We start from the raw sequence: 18,499 nt of genomic DNA on the forward strand, positions 1-18,499 counted from the left end.
ACGTTACATTTAATTATGATGTAATATTTCTGGGTGGTTTAAGGTGTTTACATATATAAGTATTATTACATTAAAATTAAATGTATTTATTAATTAATAAATATATATACACTTGCTGTTCCCTGCCACGCTAAGCTGTGATTGCATGGTTAATAAATGAGAAGCAACACAAAGAAAACATTACATATAAGTTTTTTTCATTATTTCCTTTTTAAAAAAAAGGAACAGAAATGATAAAAAAATATAGAAAAAACAATCCTTGATGCTGATTTTATATCATGCTAAAATTTCGGTGCAGAGTTTTGAGTTGTTGAAGCGTACACAAATCAACATAACATTTTATAGATCGAACAAGTTTGAAGATTAGACATAAATTATCAAAAGTGGTTGTATCTGAGTCATATTTGCAACCTTTAACCTTTTTTTCAAATACGTGATCCGCCTTTGTATCTATCAACACGGAGGAGATATTATTTAGCCAAGAATCGAATTGCCATTGAATCATCTTCCTTAACCACTAAGCCACGGAGGTGCCTTATATTTGAGGCATGTATCGTGGGGACAAATATAGTTTTTAAATTACAATATAAAATGATATTATGTAGTAATGTAAAATAATTTTTACTCCATGCAAGATTTTGTGAAAGAATGTTTAAAAAGGAAAGCATCTAACATTATTCAGAACAACGTTGACTTATTTTTCAGGAATAATACAGTTATATAGAAAATAGGAACTGGACCTCGGACGACGCAAAAGGCCATTGTTGCTTTGACCACAGTCTATGATGTAACCAATATTACTAGGTAACTAGTTTGAGAAAGTGGAGTACGGGAAATGATCTCTAAGATTATTTGACGTACTAAAGTTAAATAATATAATTTTATACAGTATATCAAAAGATGACTTCATTTAAATCTCAAGCAAATATTAATCTCGATACGTTTTTTTTTATTTTATGGTATTTTTTTATTGTATTACACAATTGACAACTTCTTTCTCGCAAAGATTCTTTGGTTTCCTAGGCTGTTACCTTTATAATAAATTAAAAAAAAATTAACATCTACCCACTATCCAAATATGAATGTAAAAAAATTGTTACTAATTGACTGAAGACGTTGAGAAACAGAAGATTTAATAACTGTTACTCTGTAACACACCCACTCCCCCACACACACTCACACACACATACGAACGCACACACACACCCAGAGAGAGAGAGACACACACACACCAAATTAATTTTTACGACTCCGTTTGCAATGTTTTATTTTAGCACTTACTTATTAGGTCTCCTGTTACAGATACCAGTCTCTCCTAATGTTATCATCTTAGTTTAATATATTTAATAACCTTGTACCTATGTATATGTGAGAGAACAATTAAAGATTATTATTATTTTTCAAAATAGTCTTTTACGAGGTTTTTATGAGGTTTACATCAAAATCAGTGCAGCTTAAGTGTAACGTGATGCAAACGAATACAAATATTTCCAATTCGTATATAATAATAAAGATTATAGGCAATTTTAAGTCATTAATTAGTAGCTGACATAAGTATTATGTCGCCCGGAATCAAACCCCATATGTAGTGTGGTAAGTACAAAGTAATTAACATGTGAAAATACTGAATCATTACTTGGTAGATTTTTACGTTTCGTATTAAATGTTACTGGAATATAAATAAAGAATGGCACGTTTTAATGGAAATCACACATATTAAATAATAATACTATTTAGAATTTTAATTAAATGATGAACATTAAATTGCCTATCAAAACTGGTTTCCTCTAGTAGTTGTGATCACTGTTTTATTGTGTGATATGTTTGTGTACCTATCTCTGTTTCAAAGGGCTGTTATATTAAAGCATGTTTAACAATATAACTTAAAAGCCACAGACGACTAATTTATATTATTAAATAATTTACGTTACTCAACATTTATTGATACATACGAGAAACCATAAACAATTAAAAGACATTACCTTAAATAATTGTTTATTAGAGAATAAAGGATAAAATTTTCTAGAATACAAAGTATTAATGAAATAATCTTCGCAATAGGCAAGGTATCTTACCTAAAACACCCGTTTATAAAACAGTTATAGTAGCACTAACTTTTTAAACTTATGTTAATAATAATAAAACAAATAAATACCCTGGCGTTGGTTCATACACCGAGAACGCTGTCTGGTAAGGTTGATCACAATTATTACAACATATACATAATACATTCTCCTTACTAACTCGACCAGACATTTAAACAATGAAACTGTATTAGGATAATGAGCGAGTCATTTCATTGATCGATCCTTGGTTGTATTCAGTACGTATCGAGACGCGCGCGCGCACGCCAGCACAATGCTTATAACCGTTTTGGTTTTGTCGTTAGCATGCGCGATCGTCGCTGAAAACGACACAAATATTGATGACAAGGTCCTTAAAAGCTTAGCCGATTTGATAGATGAGAATAAAAGCTTGGATGCCAGTGATATTTCTCGATTATACAGGGCTGCGCAAGCGCTGGGTTTAGATAGAGAATTGGTGAATAAGTTATCACAGGGGTTGAATGGATCTGAGAGAGTTATACATAAAGACGCTGGGTATAACATATATGCTGATTCGGAAAAGGGTCCTTTGGGTGAATCTCCGGATTATGCATCGTCAGTAGTTTTGGCGAGTGATCTGCTTGCTTTGACAAGTGCAGTTGGTAATGTTGGCGATAAGCTGTGTAGAGAGCAAGGATATAGGTTCCTGGATGGCTTGCTTTCCAACAAGCGATGGGCTTTGAAAAGTAAGTACTTATTTCTAACTATAGGTTTTAATATAGTTAACGGAACATCTAGATGTGTAGATTTTAGAGTATAGATTAGGTTACGTTAGGTATAAATAGTAATATCAAGGATAGAGGAAATATAAGAGCAAACTTTCGTAGAAATTTGCTAAATATTTGAAGCATGAATATAGCCAGTTAATAATGTATAGGACCGGTTTTTACTGGCGGTTTAACTGTAAATAAATTTATAACAATTAATTATTAAACACGATTACTTAGAAAGACACGAAACTGTCACGTTTATTGTCTTTTATTGAAAATTAAACAAATTTAATCATGCAAACTTGCGGGCAAAGATTTAACCGATAAGGTCTATAAACTATTGGCGTCTTCCTATCTCTCTATTTATATTATTATAAAATATTGTAATATAAAAACTTATCCGAAGAACTGGCAGCTACCTCGGACAAAGAATTAGTCTAGCTATTGAAAGGGGGAACGCTGCCAGTATCTTCGGAACCTTGCCTAAAGGGACTCCTTTTAAAAATATATTTTAAGGTTAGTCATTGATTTTAGTGAAGAAAACTGTTAAAAATAACGTTCAAGATTGTAATTTAAATAAATATTTGTAATTAAAAAAAACTCATCTTGTTTGAATTCGTCTAATACTTGTTTCACTTTATGTATATTTATTCCCGGTTGTAGTAGCAGAATTGACTTTCGTGGGGAACCCAAAATTTTGAAAATTATATAAGGTAAACTCGTTAATACTCCACTCCAGCTTGCGTGTGAGGGACAATTGTAGACCGATATTGCTGATGTGAATTACGAATTTGATAGAGCGTGGTTCGCGATTATGATCCAGTTTCGAGTGATACTAAACATGATAAGATTTGTAAATCCAAGGTATATCAACAGGTGACGGCGATACGAAATGGAATATGTCACGTCCACTATATTTTGATATATGGATAACATTTATAACGCTACTGGGGTCCTCAGCATTAGGGACGACACAATTAATTTTGTATTATACTTCTTCACCAATGTTGGGAGTCAATGCAGCAACTAGGCTCTATATATACCACGTTATGACCAACAGTGATATATTTTTTTGATATGAGCGCTACGGATAATAAGACTACATCCGAGTGAGTGTCGCACTTAGACGCAGGCGACTTTAATTTGAGGCAATAATAAAAATTGGTATTTTGGGTTCAGTAACTCATACAATTAAAGTCTTAATGCAAAAAGCTATCAATATATATTTAACTTCTTATTAACCGATTATGGCCCATTCCCTAGATGTCAAAATACGTAAATTGCTTTTTTGGAATATAAAAAGTATTGCTAAAAAAGGAAGATTGCATAATTGCATAATTAAAATGACCATACTTATGCAAAACGTGATTTTAACGTGTTCAAGATCATATTCAAGGATAATAAAAGATGACAATATCGTGTTAGATAATTTACCGGAAGTGAAATAACCTTTGCAGGAAATCGTGAACAAGGCTCCAATAGCCTTATTTTTACTGGGAAAATGTATTTTTAATTATCTTTAAAAGGTCTTTAGAAATCTCGCTTTTTCCATATTTCTATGGAAATTTGGATTCAAATTTATCGCATCTCACAATCAAATCCGGTGTTAAAATCTCATATAATTAACAACTCAACCTTTTTTGCCTTTGTTAATTAGATCTTCTTATATGTAAAGTTAATTTGATCGTTGCAAACTTCACAAATGTTATTGATCTTATCTTACTCTAATAAATATGAATGTTATGAATATGAAGGATATTGTTCTTTTATTTTATTGAGGCATATGTGTTTTTGTGGCATTTATGAAATAATGCGTGAAATAAAATCTATGGAACGATCTAAATTACCAATAAAAGTGTAAAAAAAGCACACAACTTTTTAGAACGATACACAGACTATGCTTTTATCATTTCATATTTTAATTATATAAAAACATATGAGGTTTTTACAATTGAATAAGAGATTAAGAGAACTAGTAATAACTGAGCAGCCTTGCGATTCTGTAACTCACTTTTCGAACTCACACAGCGGTTTTCACAACGGCGGTCGCGCTCAAATCAGTCGTGAAGCAGTCATTTTATGTTTTGGCATTGTGATAAGGAGGGAGCTTGTAGTTTATTGTTTATCAGAACGCCAATTCGTAAAATGACTGCTTCACTGCGAAAAGTGAGTTACAGAATCGCAAGGCTGAACGACAAAAAAAAAAAGAAAATAAACAGCCAAAAATTGTTGAATAATTTCACAAAACAGCTTATTTATGCTTTTGGGAAATACCGAATTATAAAGTGATCGAAAAATGGCATGAGGCGTACTGCGAATTCAAATTGTTGACGTCTGATGTGCGCATACGTCGTTGCAAAAGGAAACGTGACATAAACATAAACTAAACTCAGAAGCCTTGATGCATGTGTTTTGTTAAATAAAATTGATTTAATTTAAAATATTTGTTCTTACCTACAAGAAAGACGGTTTACGGTGGTTTATTATTATATTGCACACTTAATTCGGATTCGACTTAGACCTAGGTCTCTGGCAATTCTTTCCTTCAAGAAAAGAGCGTACCAATTCTTGAAAGGCCGGCAACGCACTTGCGAGCCTTCTGGCAGTGTGAGTGTCCATGAGCGGTGGTATCATTTAACATCAGGTGGCTCACCTGAACGTTTGCCTCCTATTATCTTATAAAAAAATTTATAAAGTCAGGTAGGAAAGAAAAATATTGATTTAGCTATTATTTAAGGTAGGACGATTTGTATTTTTTAAATAAAAAGCTACGTAATGTTAAAAAGTGTGGTGACCAAGGGAAACTGTCTTTATGGTTATTCCGTAGGCACGTTTGCCCAATCTTATAAAAAAGCGCTAAGCTATTGTTGATGCCTTGTTAAGGACATTTAAGGGGCATCTTATACAATAGCTTATCCTATACAAACCGAAAATATTGAATTGTATCGTACATACTTGATAAAACGTATAAATATTTAGACAATACTTATACCATACTCTGCGCCGCGTAGCGCAAACATGAACTGTTAAGCATTTTTTAGTTTTTTATGTATTACGTATCTTCACGTGGACTTTGTTAGTACTATATTTTAAAATTATTTTTTATCATATTAAATAAGGGCTCATAAGGTTGTGTTTTACTAATAAACGTAGTATAGCTTAAGCGTAATGTTACTGGTACTGGACTTACTCCAAACTCTCTGGTAATCTCTGTCCGGTGGACATAGACCCTAAGATTCTGAGTCAAGACTGTGTTAGTGTGAGCCCTGTATATCAAGAACGTATTGGATTTGACTTACTGGAGTCATAGTTCTTAAGTCTTAGCCTACATCTTGCGTGTTTTACATTTGAAGCCCAGCCTTGCGATTCTGTAACTCACTTTTCGACTCGCACAGCGGTTTTCGCAGCGGCGGTCGCGCTCAAATCAGTCGTGAAGCAGTCATTTTACGATTTGGCATTCTGATAAGGAAGCTTGTAGTTTATTGTTTATCAGAATGCTTAATCGTAAAATGACTGCTTCACTGCGAAATGTGTGTTACAGAATCGCAAGGCTGGAGGCCGTATCAAGAGGCGTGGATTAATTGATTACCGAATAATACAGTTAGGGTACATGTACATACATTATTACGTAAATATATTTAAAAAATACCGAACATATTAAATTAAGTTGCGTATGTCGAAAAAAAAGTGTGTTACGCTATGGTAACCGATCCGGCAATGGCAGTCGTAATAAAACTAATTTGGACACACAAGAAGAAACACCTAAAAATCTTAGAACAAAAGGTTAAGTTAACAATCTTCAAGTATTACGTTCGAATCCCGACCCGATTTTTAATGTGTATGATCAACCTTTGGGTATGATTCGAAGTCAAAACTTTGATGGAAAGAGTTTAGTTACTAATTTAAACAGAATGATATATATTAAATTTTGTTTGCATATGTGTGATCTTACTTATAATATAAACAACTTTGCAGCATTATGCTTCGTCTTCTGTTCTTCCACCATCAGGTTTGGCCAAGCACGCTCCGGCAAAGCAAGAGCAGTTCTTCAAGCTCTAAATATGACTTCTGTATGTCAAAAACCTACAGATATTTTTGAAGTTATACTTCTTTAGGCGCGTTATGAAAAATTGATGAGTGAAATTTTACGATGCGCGCGCACCGTGACACAAAATTAACAGAATGAAGTTGCCCACGGAAGATGCTACGGCATTGGACATAATTTAAAAACAACATTCGAAAAGTAATAGAATTTATGTTACACTTAATGTAAGAGAATAATAATAAATATTTATTTATTTAATTTTTTAAATGTAAACTGAACTTTATTGACTATAATGACTCGTCTTCCAGTCTTTGATTATTTAATTGAAATTAATTATTTTTAATAATGCCAAAGAAGTATAACTTCTTACGCGCGTACATAAGTACACGCACCCTTTTTTTTGGCATAAGACCGATTACGTACTTGCCTATAATGAAAGAGGGTCAATAAAATACAGAAATCTGTAATAAAGGTCAAAGACCTTGAAGCGCTTCTTTAAACTCTTTTATAGTAATGACTAGTGCCTGGGTGAATATTAAATAATTGTTTCCTTGCTTACAGAGCATAAAAAATCGTATACCAAAAATGAATTCGTTTTTGTCAGTGTTACCTTGCGCAATATTGGTCATATTTCGTCTTCAATATCAAGGCTATCAGCTTTATAATTATGTATAGATCGATTTAAGTCATTATATTTTATTACAATAGTCCCAGAATCAAGTTTTTAACATTCGTAACAGTATTAGAATGTATGTTCCTCCGTAGTAACTAAATAGATAATACTGATACAATAGTTAAAATCTATACTCACGTGTTTAGGGAGCTCAGTAGGTCAGTAGTACGGCTAATGAATGATTTAAACCTTAAAAATATCATATAAATCAGGAATCAGTAAAATCAGGAGTATTCTTTCTATATATACATATCATTAGTATAAAAAATAAATAGATATAAGGTCCTTAGGATTTGCTTTCCAACATGGACCCCATGCGACTTTGCTTACGCAATAGGGGAAGTCACTTCAAGCGAGAACTTTTATTAGGCTAAATTATTATTAATTTAATAATATAAGTGGAAAAAAAAATTGAAATAATATTGTTTCTCGTTTCGCATTTTTAAATGTGGACGAATAATACTTGTTTTAATAAATAACCGGTATTTCAATTTTTAAATATCAAAGTAGATTCAAATTGAAACATGTAATAAAATTATATATTAAATAAATAATATTTTTTTTTATGTGGGATTTCCGCCTTATTTTAAAAAATGCTAAAAAGTCTCAAAAATGCTTCTCTTTTGCATTATTCATATAGAGGTTAAAATTTACGGAAATAGACCCTATGGTGATAGGGGATATGGTATGGATATAGTCCTAAGGGGAATACCAATAACCCTGTATATATATTTCCTACATAGATTATACTTTTTGTTAAAAAGGTACTTAACGGTACTAAAGTTTTATTCTTATAGCAATGGAATAACTAAACTAGATATCAAAGGTCATTGGACTGATGGAGCAATACTGGTTGTAGGCTAAATTTACTAATCTAGCTTGGAAATTATAGTTACATAACAATAGTACCTTTACTTGCTTTGAATACGTATATATACTTTGCGTCCTCTTTGTTAAAGAGGATAGGTATATTAATTATATATTTAAAAATGAAAACTGTATGGTAGATTATCACTATATTGGCTTTAAATGGGTTGTCTATACTCTCCCGAACCGGCCTTTTTCGCCGGCAATCAGGCTATGCGCGAAAAAATCTGAGGCTTGAGTTGGCGATAATCTACGATCATTGAGTCAACGTTACACATATAGAAGTCAATAGTCTTGTTTGTCTCAGTATATTATTCTATGTAATTATCATTAATTACTCAAGTACCAATAGAACATACATAAAATAATAATATTTATTTGTACTATATAAAATCTAATTGACTACATCAACACCACTATTAACGTACAAACTTTAAATGGCTCTTGGAGTAATTTGATTTTATCACTCTTCTAATTGATCAAATTAACAAAAAATACGTTATTCAAAGAGTTAAAAACTGGAAGAGGATGTTTTTAATTAGTACTTTTGTGTGTTACTTATGTATGTAGCTATAAATTTTTAAATCCAATATATAAAATTCTCGTGTCGCGGTGTTTGTAGTTAAACTCCTCCTAAACGGCTTGACCGAGTCTCATGAAATGTTGAGTGCATATTGGGTATGTATAAGAATCGGACAACATCTATTTTGATGGCAAAACGACGTTTGCCGGATCAGCTAGTATATTATATAATATGAAATTTTAAAAAGATCTTTACAAAAACTTATTTTAAGTTGTTCACATCCGCATAGAAGTTATCTCTCAACCTGTTTAAAAAAACTGTTCTTAACAAATACTTTTTATGAATTCTCTTAAGGGTGATGAATACCTATTTACATACGACCGATCACCACGTTAAATTTCATTAATTTTTCCTGCTCTTAGTTAATTTCCATATTTGCCTATGTTATTTATTAATTACGACTTCAAAATTATATAATTTAGTGAGAGTTTTGTGCGTGCTTCTATTTGTGTTTATACTGAAATGCAGGGTTTATATAGTTAAACCTTTATCAGTTCCTGTATTAATTGTTATATACCCCACGACTGATAATGGCACGCCTTTTTAGTCATTAAGTCAAGAATATATCGAGGTATGAGACTCGCACTGCAAAAATGAGAAAAGACTGGAGAGCTTTAGAGGAGGCCTTTGTCGGAAGACAAGTTGTAACCAAACTACCATTTGCCGATAATCAATAGATATTAAAATTGTTAGTAATATATTAGTTAAACTCTAGTTTATAGTCAAAATGTGTTTTTTAGTCATAAGTAAATTAATTTTAGGCACACGAAACTACTCTGTGTAAAACTTGTTAACAACAATAAAGGCTTGTTTATTTTATTTTTTTTATCGAGGTATGTAGAGGGTTTAATATTTATTGTTAATAAAAATTGTGTATAAGCCAGTTCTTTATGATACAAAGATATATTTTATAAAAGCCATAAATAATTAAATAACGAAGAAAATACTTTATTAGAATTATTAACCTGTTATAGGACCAAACAACGCCTACGCATTTAAAGCAGTCAGTAAATGCAAATATTTGTCTTTGTATGCATTGGAACATCTTGTATTGTAAAATTGTATCTGATTTATAGAAATATGTGAGAAAAATATGTATTCACTAGAGAGATTAAAAAAATCTATTGTTGTGTTTTAAGTAAGAGTGGTATAAGCCTGAAAGTTAGTTTGAAACAATAAAAATAAATACATATTTATTAATATTATATTTATTATTATTTTCAAATATTAATTAGTATTGATTTAAATATTCAATTTAAATCACTTCTGATTATAATTTAGACGCACATACAAAATTCGCACTTGTATAATGAAAACAAAATGAAAACACGTGTTTTAAATGTAGAAACTCAAAGCATGTGGATAAATATTATAAATATAAATACACAGTGAACAGAGGCGGCGTGCGTGATAACATGCGCCACTTCATTCTCAACTTCATTCTGTTAATTTTGTGTCACGGTGCGCGCGCATCGTAAAATTTCGCTCTCAGCAATTATTCATAATGCGCCTAAAGAAGCATAACTTCAAAAATGTACGGTAGTAAGATGCATTAAATAAGGGAAGTAACATGATATACAATTTTTACATAAATTGATATCGAAATATTTTTATATGAATTTTGATTAAAATCTGCACAGCAATATATCCGGAGAACCGCCCGTCTTAAGACCCTCAAGAAACAATGCATTCATGTCCCCCTTCTAATTTCGAATTTCTTCTGTTTTGTTTTCTGTCGTGGAGGATTGATTTAGATATCAAAAAGATTCAAAAAGGGATACAATTAGATGTTTTTTTTATTTCTTTGTTTAATATTTAAATGAAACTCGTGACACATCCAACAATTCAACATATTACTGCAATTTTATGTATTCAGTATCTCCATTATCATATTTTTGGTTTCTCCAGAATTATATCACTTCCTGTCTAACCAATACGATTTGACTAATTGAAGTAGGTGGTTTGTTTAAAAAACATAAATTTAAGCCGACCTTGTAAACACAAATCAAATGGAATGACAAATAATTATTGTTGCGTTCAAAAACGAATATAAATGCTAATTAATATGATCGAATCGTGCATAGTTATTTAAATTTTTATACCTTTGGGTTTAATGAACGTAGATTATGCAACATTAATAACAGATCAAAAGATTTATAACAGAACAGGATATATTAAATTTTATACAAGTTCTAAAGTAACAATATTTTTTCATGTTTCGTATTCTTTAAGAGCGGGCTATATATATATAGTAGCAAGAATGTAAAATACGTAAATTTTTTAATATAAAAAGAAGATTTCATGAAATATAACATTAAACCGCGTATAACACTAAACAGGAAAATGACCAATACCTATACGCTTCATTTTGCGTGATACCTAAAAAAAAATATTTGCCGCTGTTGTGTCAATAAAAAGATAAAACAAATGAACGAATAATAACAATGGTTAACAAAAGACTAAAACACGTCGTTCTTATATAAAATAACACACCATCATTATCGAAGTAATTTATAGAATCGGTTTATTAGTAATAGAGATTACTTTTACAAATAAGCTAAAAAAGTTTTTATAATATTAATTAGTATAGACTATGTTGGGCTCTGATAATTACAAATAAATACACTTAAAGGGATTTCTAAAGAATAACGGAGCATAGTTCCTTTATTCTAATAAGTTGAATTTGACACGTCTTAGATATCATACAATTTTGGCTTTGAAAAGAAACGCGAATCAGCAGTGCCCCTTACTTATGTATACGTATTTGATTCATTTACATATTTTACTCTTAGTATATTTCTATCCATTTATCCTCATTGGCCTCAAAAATTAACCGAGTGAAACCAAACTAACACTACTAACAATCTTTTATATTTTTTGTTTTATCTTTCTAGAATAGGTATCTGCGTTACTTTAAAGTTTTGTTAATTAAAATTAATGCCTATAGTAATCTAGCGGCTCTTCAAACCTTTGCCTTGCCCTCGCATTATTCGATATTTATTTAGAGGTAAGTTGGTTATCAGCATGCTATACACGTTGACGACTAAAACTTGTCCGTTTCCTTACGTTTTCCTTCATCACACAGTGTTAATTGCGTCCTCAGTAAAAGGAGCAGCCGAGTTCAAACGCACAATCTCAGGATTAAAACCACATGTTTATTTTGGCTTACTTTGCAATATTAATAAACCTTATTAAAATAGTTATATCAATGAGATTGCATTTTTCGTTCAAAATGCGTTGACGCAATATTAAAAGTTGTACAAGATTCCATATAGTAATTTAACACGTCACATTCTAGAACATTCAGTGAACAATGACAACAGTGTACGCGTTTTGCATATAAACACGGCTGTACATATAAAATATGTAATTTGATATGGAATCTTACAGCATACGACACGACTATAATTAATGTGAACCACGGCATAGATAAAGATGACAAGCAATGTGGCACCGCAAGCGTGCAGCAAGTATGAAGCTACTTTAATAAAATCTTGAATTTGAAGACTGACTTGTACAAAACTATAAGAATACCAGCCATAAACATTTCTATTTTAAAATAACAAACGCATTAATCGCATTAAATTACGTTCCAAATATAATATTTATTTTTGTTCATTTAATTTAAAATACAACTTCATCAATATTTAAATAAAAACAGTTTTGGTGATTGTGATAAAGTAATTTTGGTGAAAATGATGGTTTTAGTGATTTTGTCTCAAGCCTTAGAAAAACGTACTAAACTAAAGCAAGTCATAGGAATTATTGGTATATATGATTACATAAAATTATATAACATTCATTTAATGATTTAAATACACATGATCAATAGTCTAATTATTTATAAATGTCTGTTATTAGGTAACTTGGTCAATCATATAGTATTTCTGTCGTATTCATAAATGGAATGTAATCTTCAAAAGGGTTTTGATTTTTAAAGCAAAAACATTCATAATACCCGCCAAAACGTTTCTCGATGCAAAATGGCGTCGCACCCTTCCGATGATACTCGTAAACAACTTTTTAGAGTTATGTAATTGATCCTTCTGTGTGCACTGTGCAGTGCCAAAATTTTCAAATAAATTTATAGATGTATACCCCGGAAAAACTATTTGTATGCCAAACGATGTCAAAGTGTTTCGAAAGTAAATACATAATTTGTATACTGTATACAAATTATTTACTTTACTTATCATATTTCTCAGCTTAAGAGCATATGAATCGAATTTTTAAAACAAAACTCGTTTTTTTTTTGCCCCGAACATAATTGCGCCATTTGTGTGAAATATACAAATACGATTAACAATTGTTTACGACGAAATCAATCTTCAAAACAGTATTAAGCATTAAGATTATAGAGGCGAAGACATACTATTTACCATGCTACGTCATCGTCGATTCGACTACCGCTGTCAGTTTGTCACGTGAAGGCATTTGATGAAACAAACAACGTTAACGTCAAATGTCAGTGACAATATGGTCTGTGGTGACAGTTTGAAAATTGAAAGAAAAGGACCGTAGTCCACAACAGAGTTTCATTATGATTATTAATATCAACCTTTACTCTTTAGTAGTCTTTTGAACAATAAGACTAAGATTTTATAAAACAACAATATGGATACCACGAATTTCCTACAAGAGAGAACTTGTACAAAACATTTTACCATATTATGCGCCAGCGACGTCTCAATAGTTATAGCATTGCAAGAAAGTGAAGTGAGGTTTGTTTCACCAATTCTACTGATTGCTTTGACTGAATAGGAATATAAATTACCATATTACTTTTTAGAGGAACAAGGCTGTCCATGAAGTATAATAATAAATGAATGTTAGATACTTTCGTATGTTATATCGCGTTACATCGTGTCATATATCGTCGCGTCTAAATGCATTCTTTGATTACCTAATAATGAGATAATGCAATTCAGCTAAATTAGTCGAACATTCAACTAATTAATATAACGTCTAAGTGGCAAATCAAATTATCGATTAAGCTGAATCTTATAAGTCCAAGATGAAAATAGATCATTGCTCTTTTTAAGACGTATATGATACAATAATGCAATTTTTGAAAACTCTAGTAGGAAAATCAAATTTAATGAAAAATGTAATGTTTTGATGTTTACTCACAATGTGCTACTATCAATTGAATTTGTATTCTTGTATTGGAAAACGCATAGTGTAATTACAATGAGAGCATGGCGTAAAATAGTAGGTATATTAATTAAAACAGTGGTGTAACCACACTGATCATTAATTAGGGAGTAAATATTATAATTTAGTTCACGACAAATGAAATATTTTTTCGTACTAATTACGATAATTCGGTAACCGCTACGGCTTGCATAATGCTTGTGCTTTGTTACAGCGGGTGGGAGCTGCCTTGCGATTCTGTAACTTACTTTTCCAACTCACACAGCGGTTTTCGCATCGGCGGTCGCTCTCAAATCAGTCGTGAAGCAGTCATTTAATGATTTGGCATTGTGATAAACAATAAACTACAAGCTCCCACCTTTTCAGAATGCCAAATCATAAAGTGACTGCTTCACGACTGATTTGAGAGCAACCGCGCGCCGATGCGAAATCCACTGTGTGAGTTATAAAAGTGAGTTACAGAATCGCAGGGCTGCTCTTCCTCCGCGCCTATGGATTTAAAATAACACTCTAGTGGTAGAACAGACTAGCAACAATTACCTCGATTGTAAAATACAGCCAAGTTTCCAAAAAATCTAAATACATAAAATAAACGCACATGCACGTAAACTTGAAAGTAACGGATTGAATCTGTAAGTGTAATTTCTGTCAAAATCTACATTCATAGTAGCAGTTTGCGTTTCGTTTCACATGTTTTGAAATACACGCTGCTTGAAATATTACAATAATTAAGAGAAAACTATAAAATATACGTTTCATTTAACGAATTTCAATACAATACGCAAAATTATTTTTTTTATACTTAGACGCAACTCCGGCAGCCAAAATTACTTGGAAGGGGACTCTAATCAAGTTCCCCCGAGATACCTACATAATCAGTATCATCAAGTTGAGGCGACGTATTTCTAAACCCAACCCGATAATTCCTTCTAATTTTTTATATTCTCTTTTTAAGTCGGTGACAAATGAACTGTGATATATATAAAAAAATAATAATTTAGTGTCATTTCTCAATTTTCGATGACCACTAAACGTTTATCTAATTTATTACCTTGTTAAAATTATATTAATACATATTTAATAAAATATTCGATGTTTGTTTCTTAACTTTTAAATTTACGTTTTTGTACAAATTTCTTTTACCACGTCGCAGCAAAAAGTTTGTTAATATTTATCTTATATCGGAGGTAATTAATGAGTGAGATAAAATATAATTTATTCATTTTTAAGATTATCTTATTAACATGGAAATGCATGATTAATAAAAAATATAAGATTTGAATTTAAAGAGCAGTTTGAGCAGTAGTGAATCACGTGGCTTTACTTTACTTTAAGATCGTGCATATAGAGTGCGAATGTTTTTCTAATTTACTCCTCAATCCATGTTTTTTTTTTATTTGGGGGACGCCAAAGGTTGTTCATAAAAAGTAACTACCTTTATATATGGACAACGATTTAGTCAGTAGATACGTTTGCCGTTCATTAAGCTGTCTATATGCGCAACACTTGCAGCCAGATACTAGACCTCAAAAATAGACCGCTTGTTCAGCACCGATGTCCCAGCAACTGTGTGTACGACGAACATAATTAAGGACATTTAATATAAATAGATAGATACAGAAATTTAAGAACAAGACACCGCCGCTAGTTTTTTTTTAATTCTGAGGTAGGTAGACTTATATTTATTCATTTCAGGCTTCAAAAATGTTGCTTTCGAGCCTACTCGTTTGAAACTAAATGATTGTGTATTGTAATGGCGTCTATTGCGCCGTGTTATATAGATGAATTTTGGTAGTAACTATGTATCAGTCGGCCTTTTGCTCAAGATTAACATAACGGACTCTGTCTTCATCTATCGTTGAGTTGATATTATTAAGCAAAAGATGATTATTAAGGTTATAGTTATTTCGACAAGAGTTGAACCTAACGCGGGTTGTATAACATCCTTGCTAATTACTAAGCCACAAAGATGTCGCAGCTTTTTTGACGAATCTAAGGAACTGTATTTTGTAAACCCGTATTCTAAATCAATTGGTTTCCTTAGCAGTCCATAACAGATTTCACTCTGAATTGTTTCACAGTTTGTTTATGTGGAAATGTTTTAATACTTTTGCATTTTACATAGTTAAACATGTATTTTATACGCGTACTATGTTACTACATAGCCAGTGTAGTTTATTTTATTCAAATAATTGTTTTCATTTATATTATTTTCTATTATAAATATTATTATTATTATATAAATAAAGAGGTTTAGCATTTATATAAGTCCGTTTAAATAAAATAATTTTAATGTGTTCCGGAGACAGTTCCTTTAACTAAAGGTAAGAAAGTCTTAACTTAATTTTAATCAAAGTTTGTTTAATGAAATCCGTTATATGGCTTTTTATCAAGCTATGGACGAGTTGAAGGCAAAATAAGAGCTGTACTGTAGTTGAAGGGTATGTCCTTTATGTTGCTTAAGCCTCTTATTCGTAAGAGGTAATAAGCCCGAAAAGGAAATTGTTGATGGGCAATTACTACTGATATAAAAATCAATGTTTTCATGTATTTTAACGTAAAAACAGCAAAACTTCATCCTCGCCGCGATATGAAAAGTGTAATACCAAAGCTCTCCGTCCTAACCGACAAGCGGATAACAATACAAAGTGTATATCTCCAACCGGGAATAGAACTACAGGCGACTCGGTGTAAGTAACCACAGATACGTACTTAATAATTCAAATATTTCTTTAACATTAGAATACGTCCATGAGTCGTCATATAGTGTTCCAAAAAATCTACTTAGATATTCGCGGTGTGCCAAGGTCACACGTACAGGGACTGCTAATCGGCATTGTGTCATCTCTGGAGACTTGAATAATCAGTTTGAAATCTGAATACTCACTTTCTCATATGGCGGTATAATGTAAAGACATTTTTTAAAATTAATCGTTTTAATTAAAAAAACTGTCCAGTATTTTTCTGTATTTTAAGGTCTGTTTATTGAAGAATAACTTATACGTTAGTTATTGTATATACGAGTAGTTTGATAATAAATATGGAGGAAAAACTTCCGTAGACAATTAGAATTTTTTTTTACATTTAAAAAATTGTTACACACGGCAGTAAAACACGAGTGACGTAACTGATGTCGTAATTGAGAATTTTCGCGCTCAATTTCCGATCTTCGTAGAACAATTAAATAATTTGGGATGACCTTTATAAATACAACTGCAAATGTCTAAAAATGCTTCATATTTGAATAGTTCTTCTATTCACAGTTCTCATTAATGAATTTATTGAAACATCGAATTGTAAACCGCCTCCTATCGATTTTAATTCGGTTAAAAGTATATTTTCTTTGCAAAGTAATAATTTCAAGTGTTTATCTTGTAGTATGTGCTTTTGTCTGACTTTTTTTATGCTAAAGGGCCGCCTCGGATATCTAATGTCAATGAACTTTGAATATAATTTTGAGTCCTGAACGAATATTTAATTAAGGAATATTTTACAAATTAACATAAACTCATTGTTATTTTATAAGTTATTATGACGAGGAAGGGTTAAGTATTCTTAATAAAGTTTCTTAAATGAAGTTTATGAACGGAAGTAAATATTTATTTATTCCATTGGGTGATTAAATTATGCAATTACTGTATAATATATAGGGTAAAATAAGGTGTATTTAATAAAGTACACCACATCATTTATAATGCATTTTATGCAGTATAAGTTATAATATATCTATTGACGATTACGAAGTAGGCTGGACATTAATTTTACAAAAATTAATAACAATATTAAAAACTTCCAACTACAAGTCTTAGTTTTTACTAGTCACTTCCTATTTAAAAATACTTATTTGCTTAACAATGCGGATTAGGTACCCGATAGGCGCTTAAGAACTTGATCAGCCCACTACCGAATATATCAAGCTGAATAAGTAGCGTTTATTCAATTAGAAAAAAGGTTTAACTTCTCGCGAGACCTCTTTGGGTTGAATTGTCTTTGGTACTATTAGCGATGTAGGCGTAATCAATTGTATTCAAGATACGGACCCTTTGCGCCTCACGAGCATATCAAATCGCTAATAATCAAAGTAATTACTTATATTAATTAATCATAAAATATAATACGATGTTATGCCTAAACTTTTTAAATGACACCGTAAATATCGTGATCTATAAAAATCGATTTGATCTATTAAGAACAGCTAAGGGAGCGTTCAAGTATTACGTCACGCAATTTTTGGACATTATTGACACCCCCCCCCCGTGTAACGAACCGTAACGTTTTTCTGTTACGTAACCAAGTATAGTAAAACGTTTCGTGACGACCTGGTTCATGGTTGGTGACTCTTGTGTAAAGTACTTGAAAGTC

The 18,499-nt window shown here is 31.5% G+C and overlaps 1 protein-coding gene across 1 annotated transcript in view; it reads left to right on the forward strand.

Annotated features, from left to right (window-relative positions):
- Positions 1 to 2,335: 2,335 nt before the first annotated feature.
- LOC125059117 (nose resistant to fluoxetine protein 6-like) overlaps positions 2,336 to 18,499 on the forward strand; it is a 29,799-nt gene continuing 13,635 nt past the window's right edge. Inside the window, exon 1 of the mRNA XM_047663336.1 lies at positions 2,336 to 2,791. Within this exon, the coding sequence (XP_047519292.1) occupies positions 2,359 to 2,791 (433 nt within the window). The 5' untranslated portion in view covers positions 2,336 to 2,358. The remainder of the gene's footprint in view (positions 2,792 to 18,499) is intronic.

Source organism: Pieris napi, chromosome 19, assembly GCF_905475465.1.
Source record: "Pieris napi chromosome 19, ilPieNapi1.2, whole genome shotgun sequence".
NCBI classification, from domain to species: Eukaryota; Metazoa; Arthropoda; class Insecta; order Lepidoptera; family Pieridae; genus Pieris; species Pieris napi.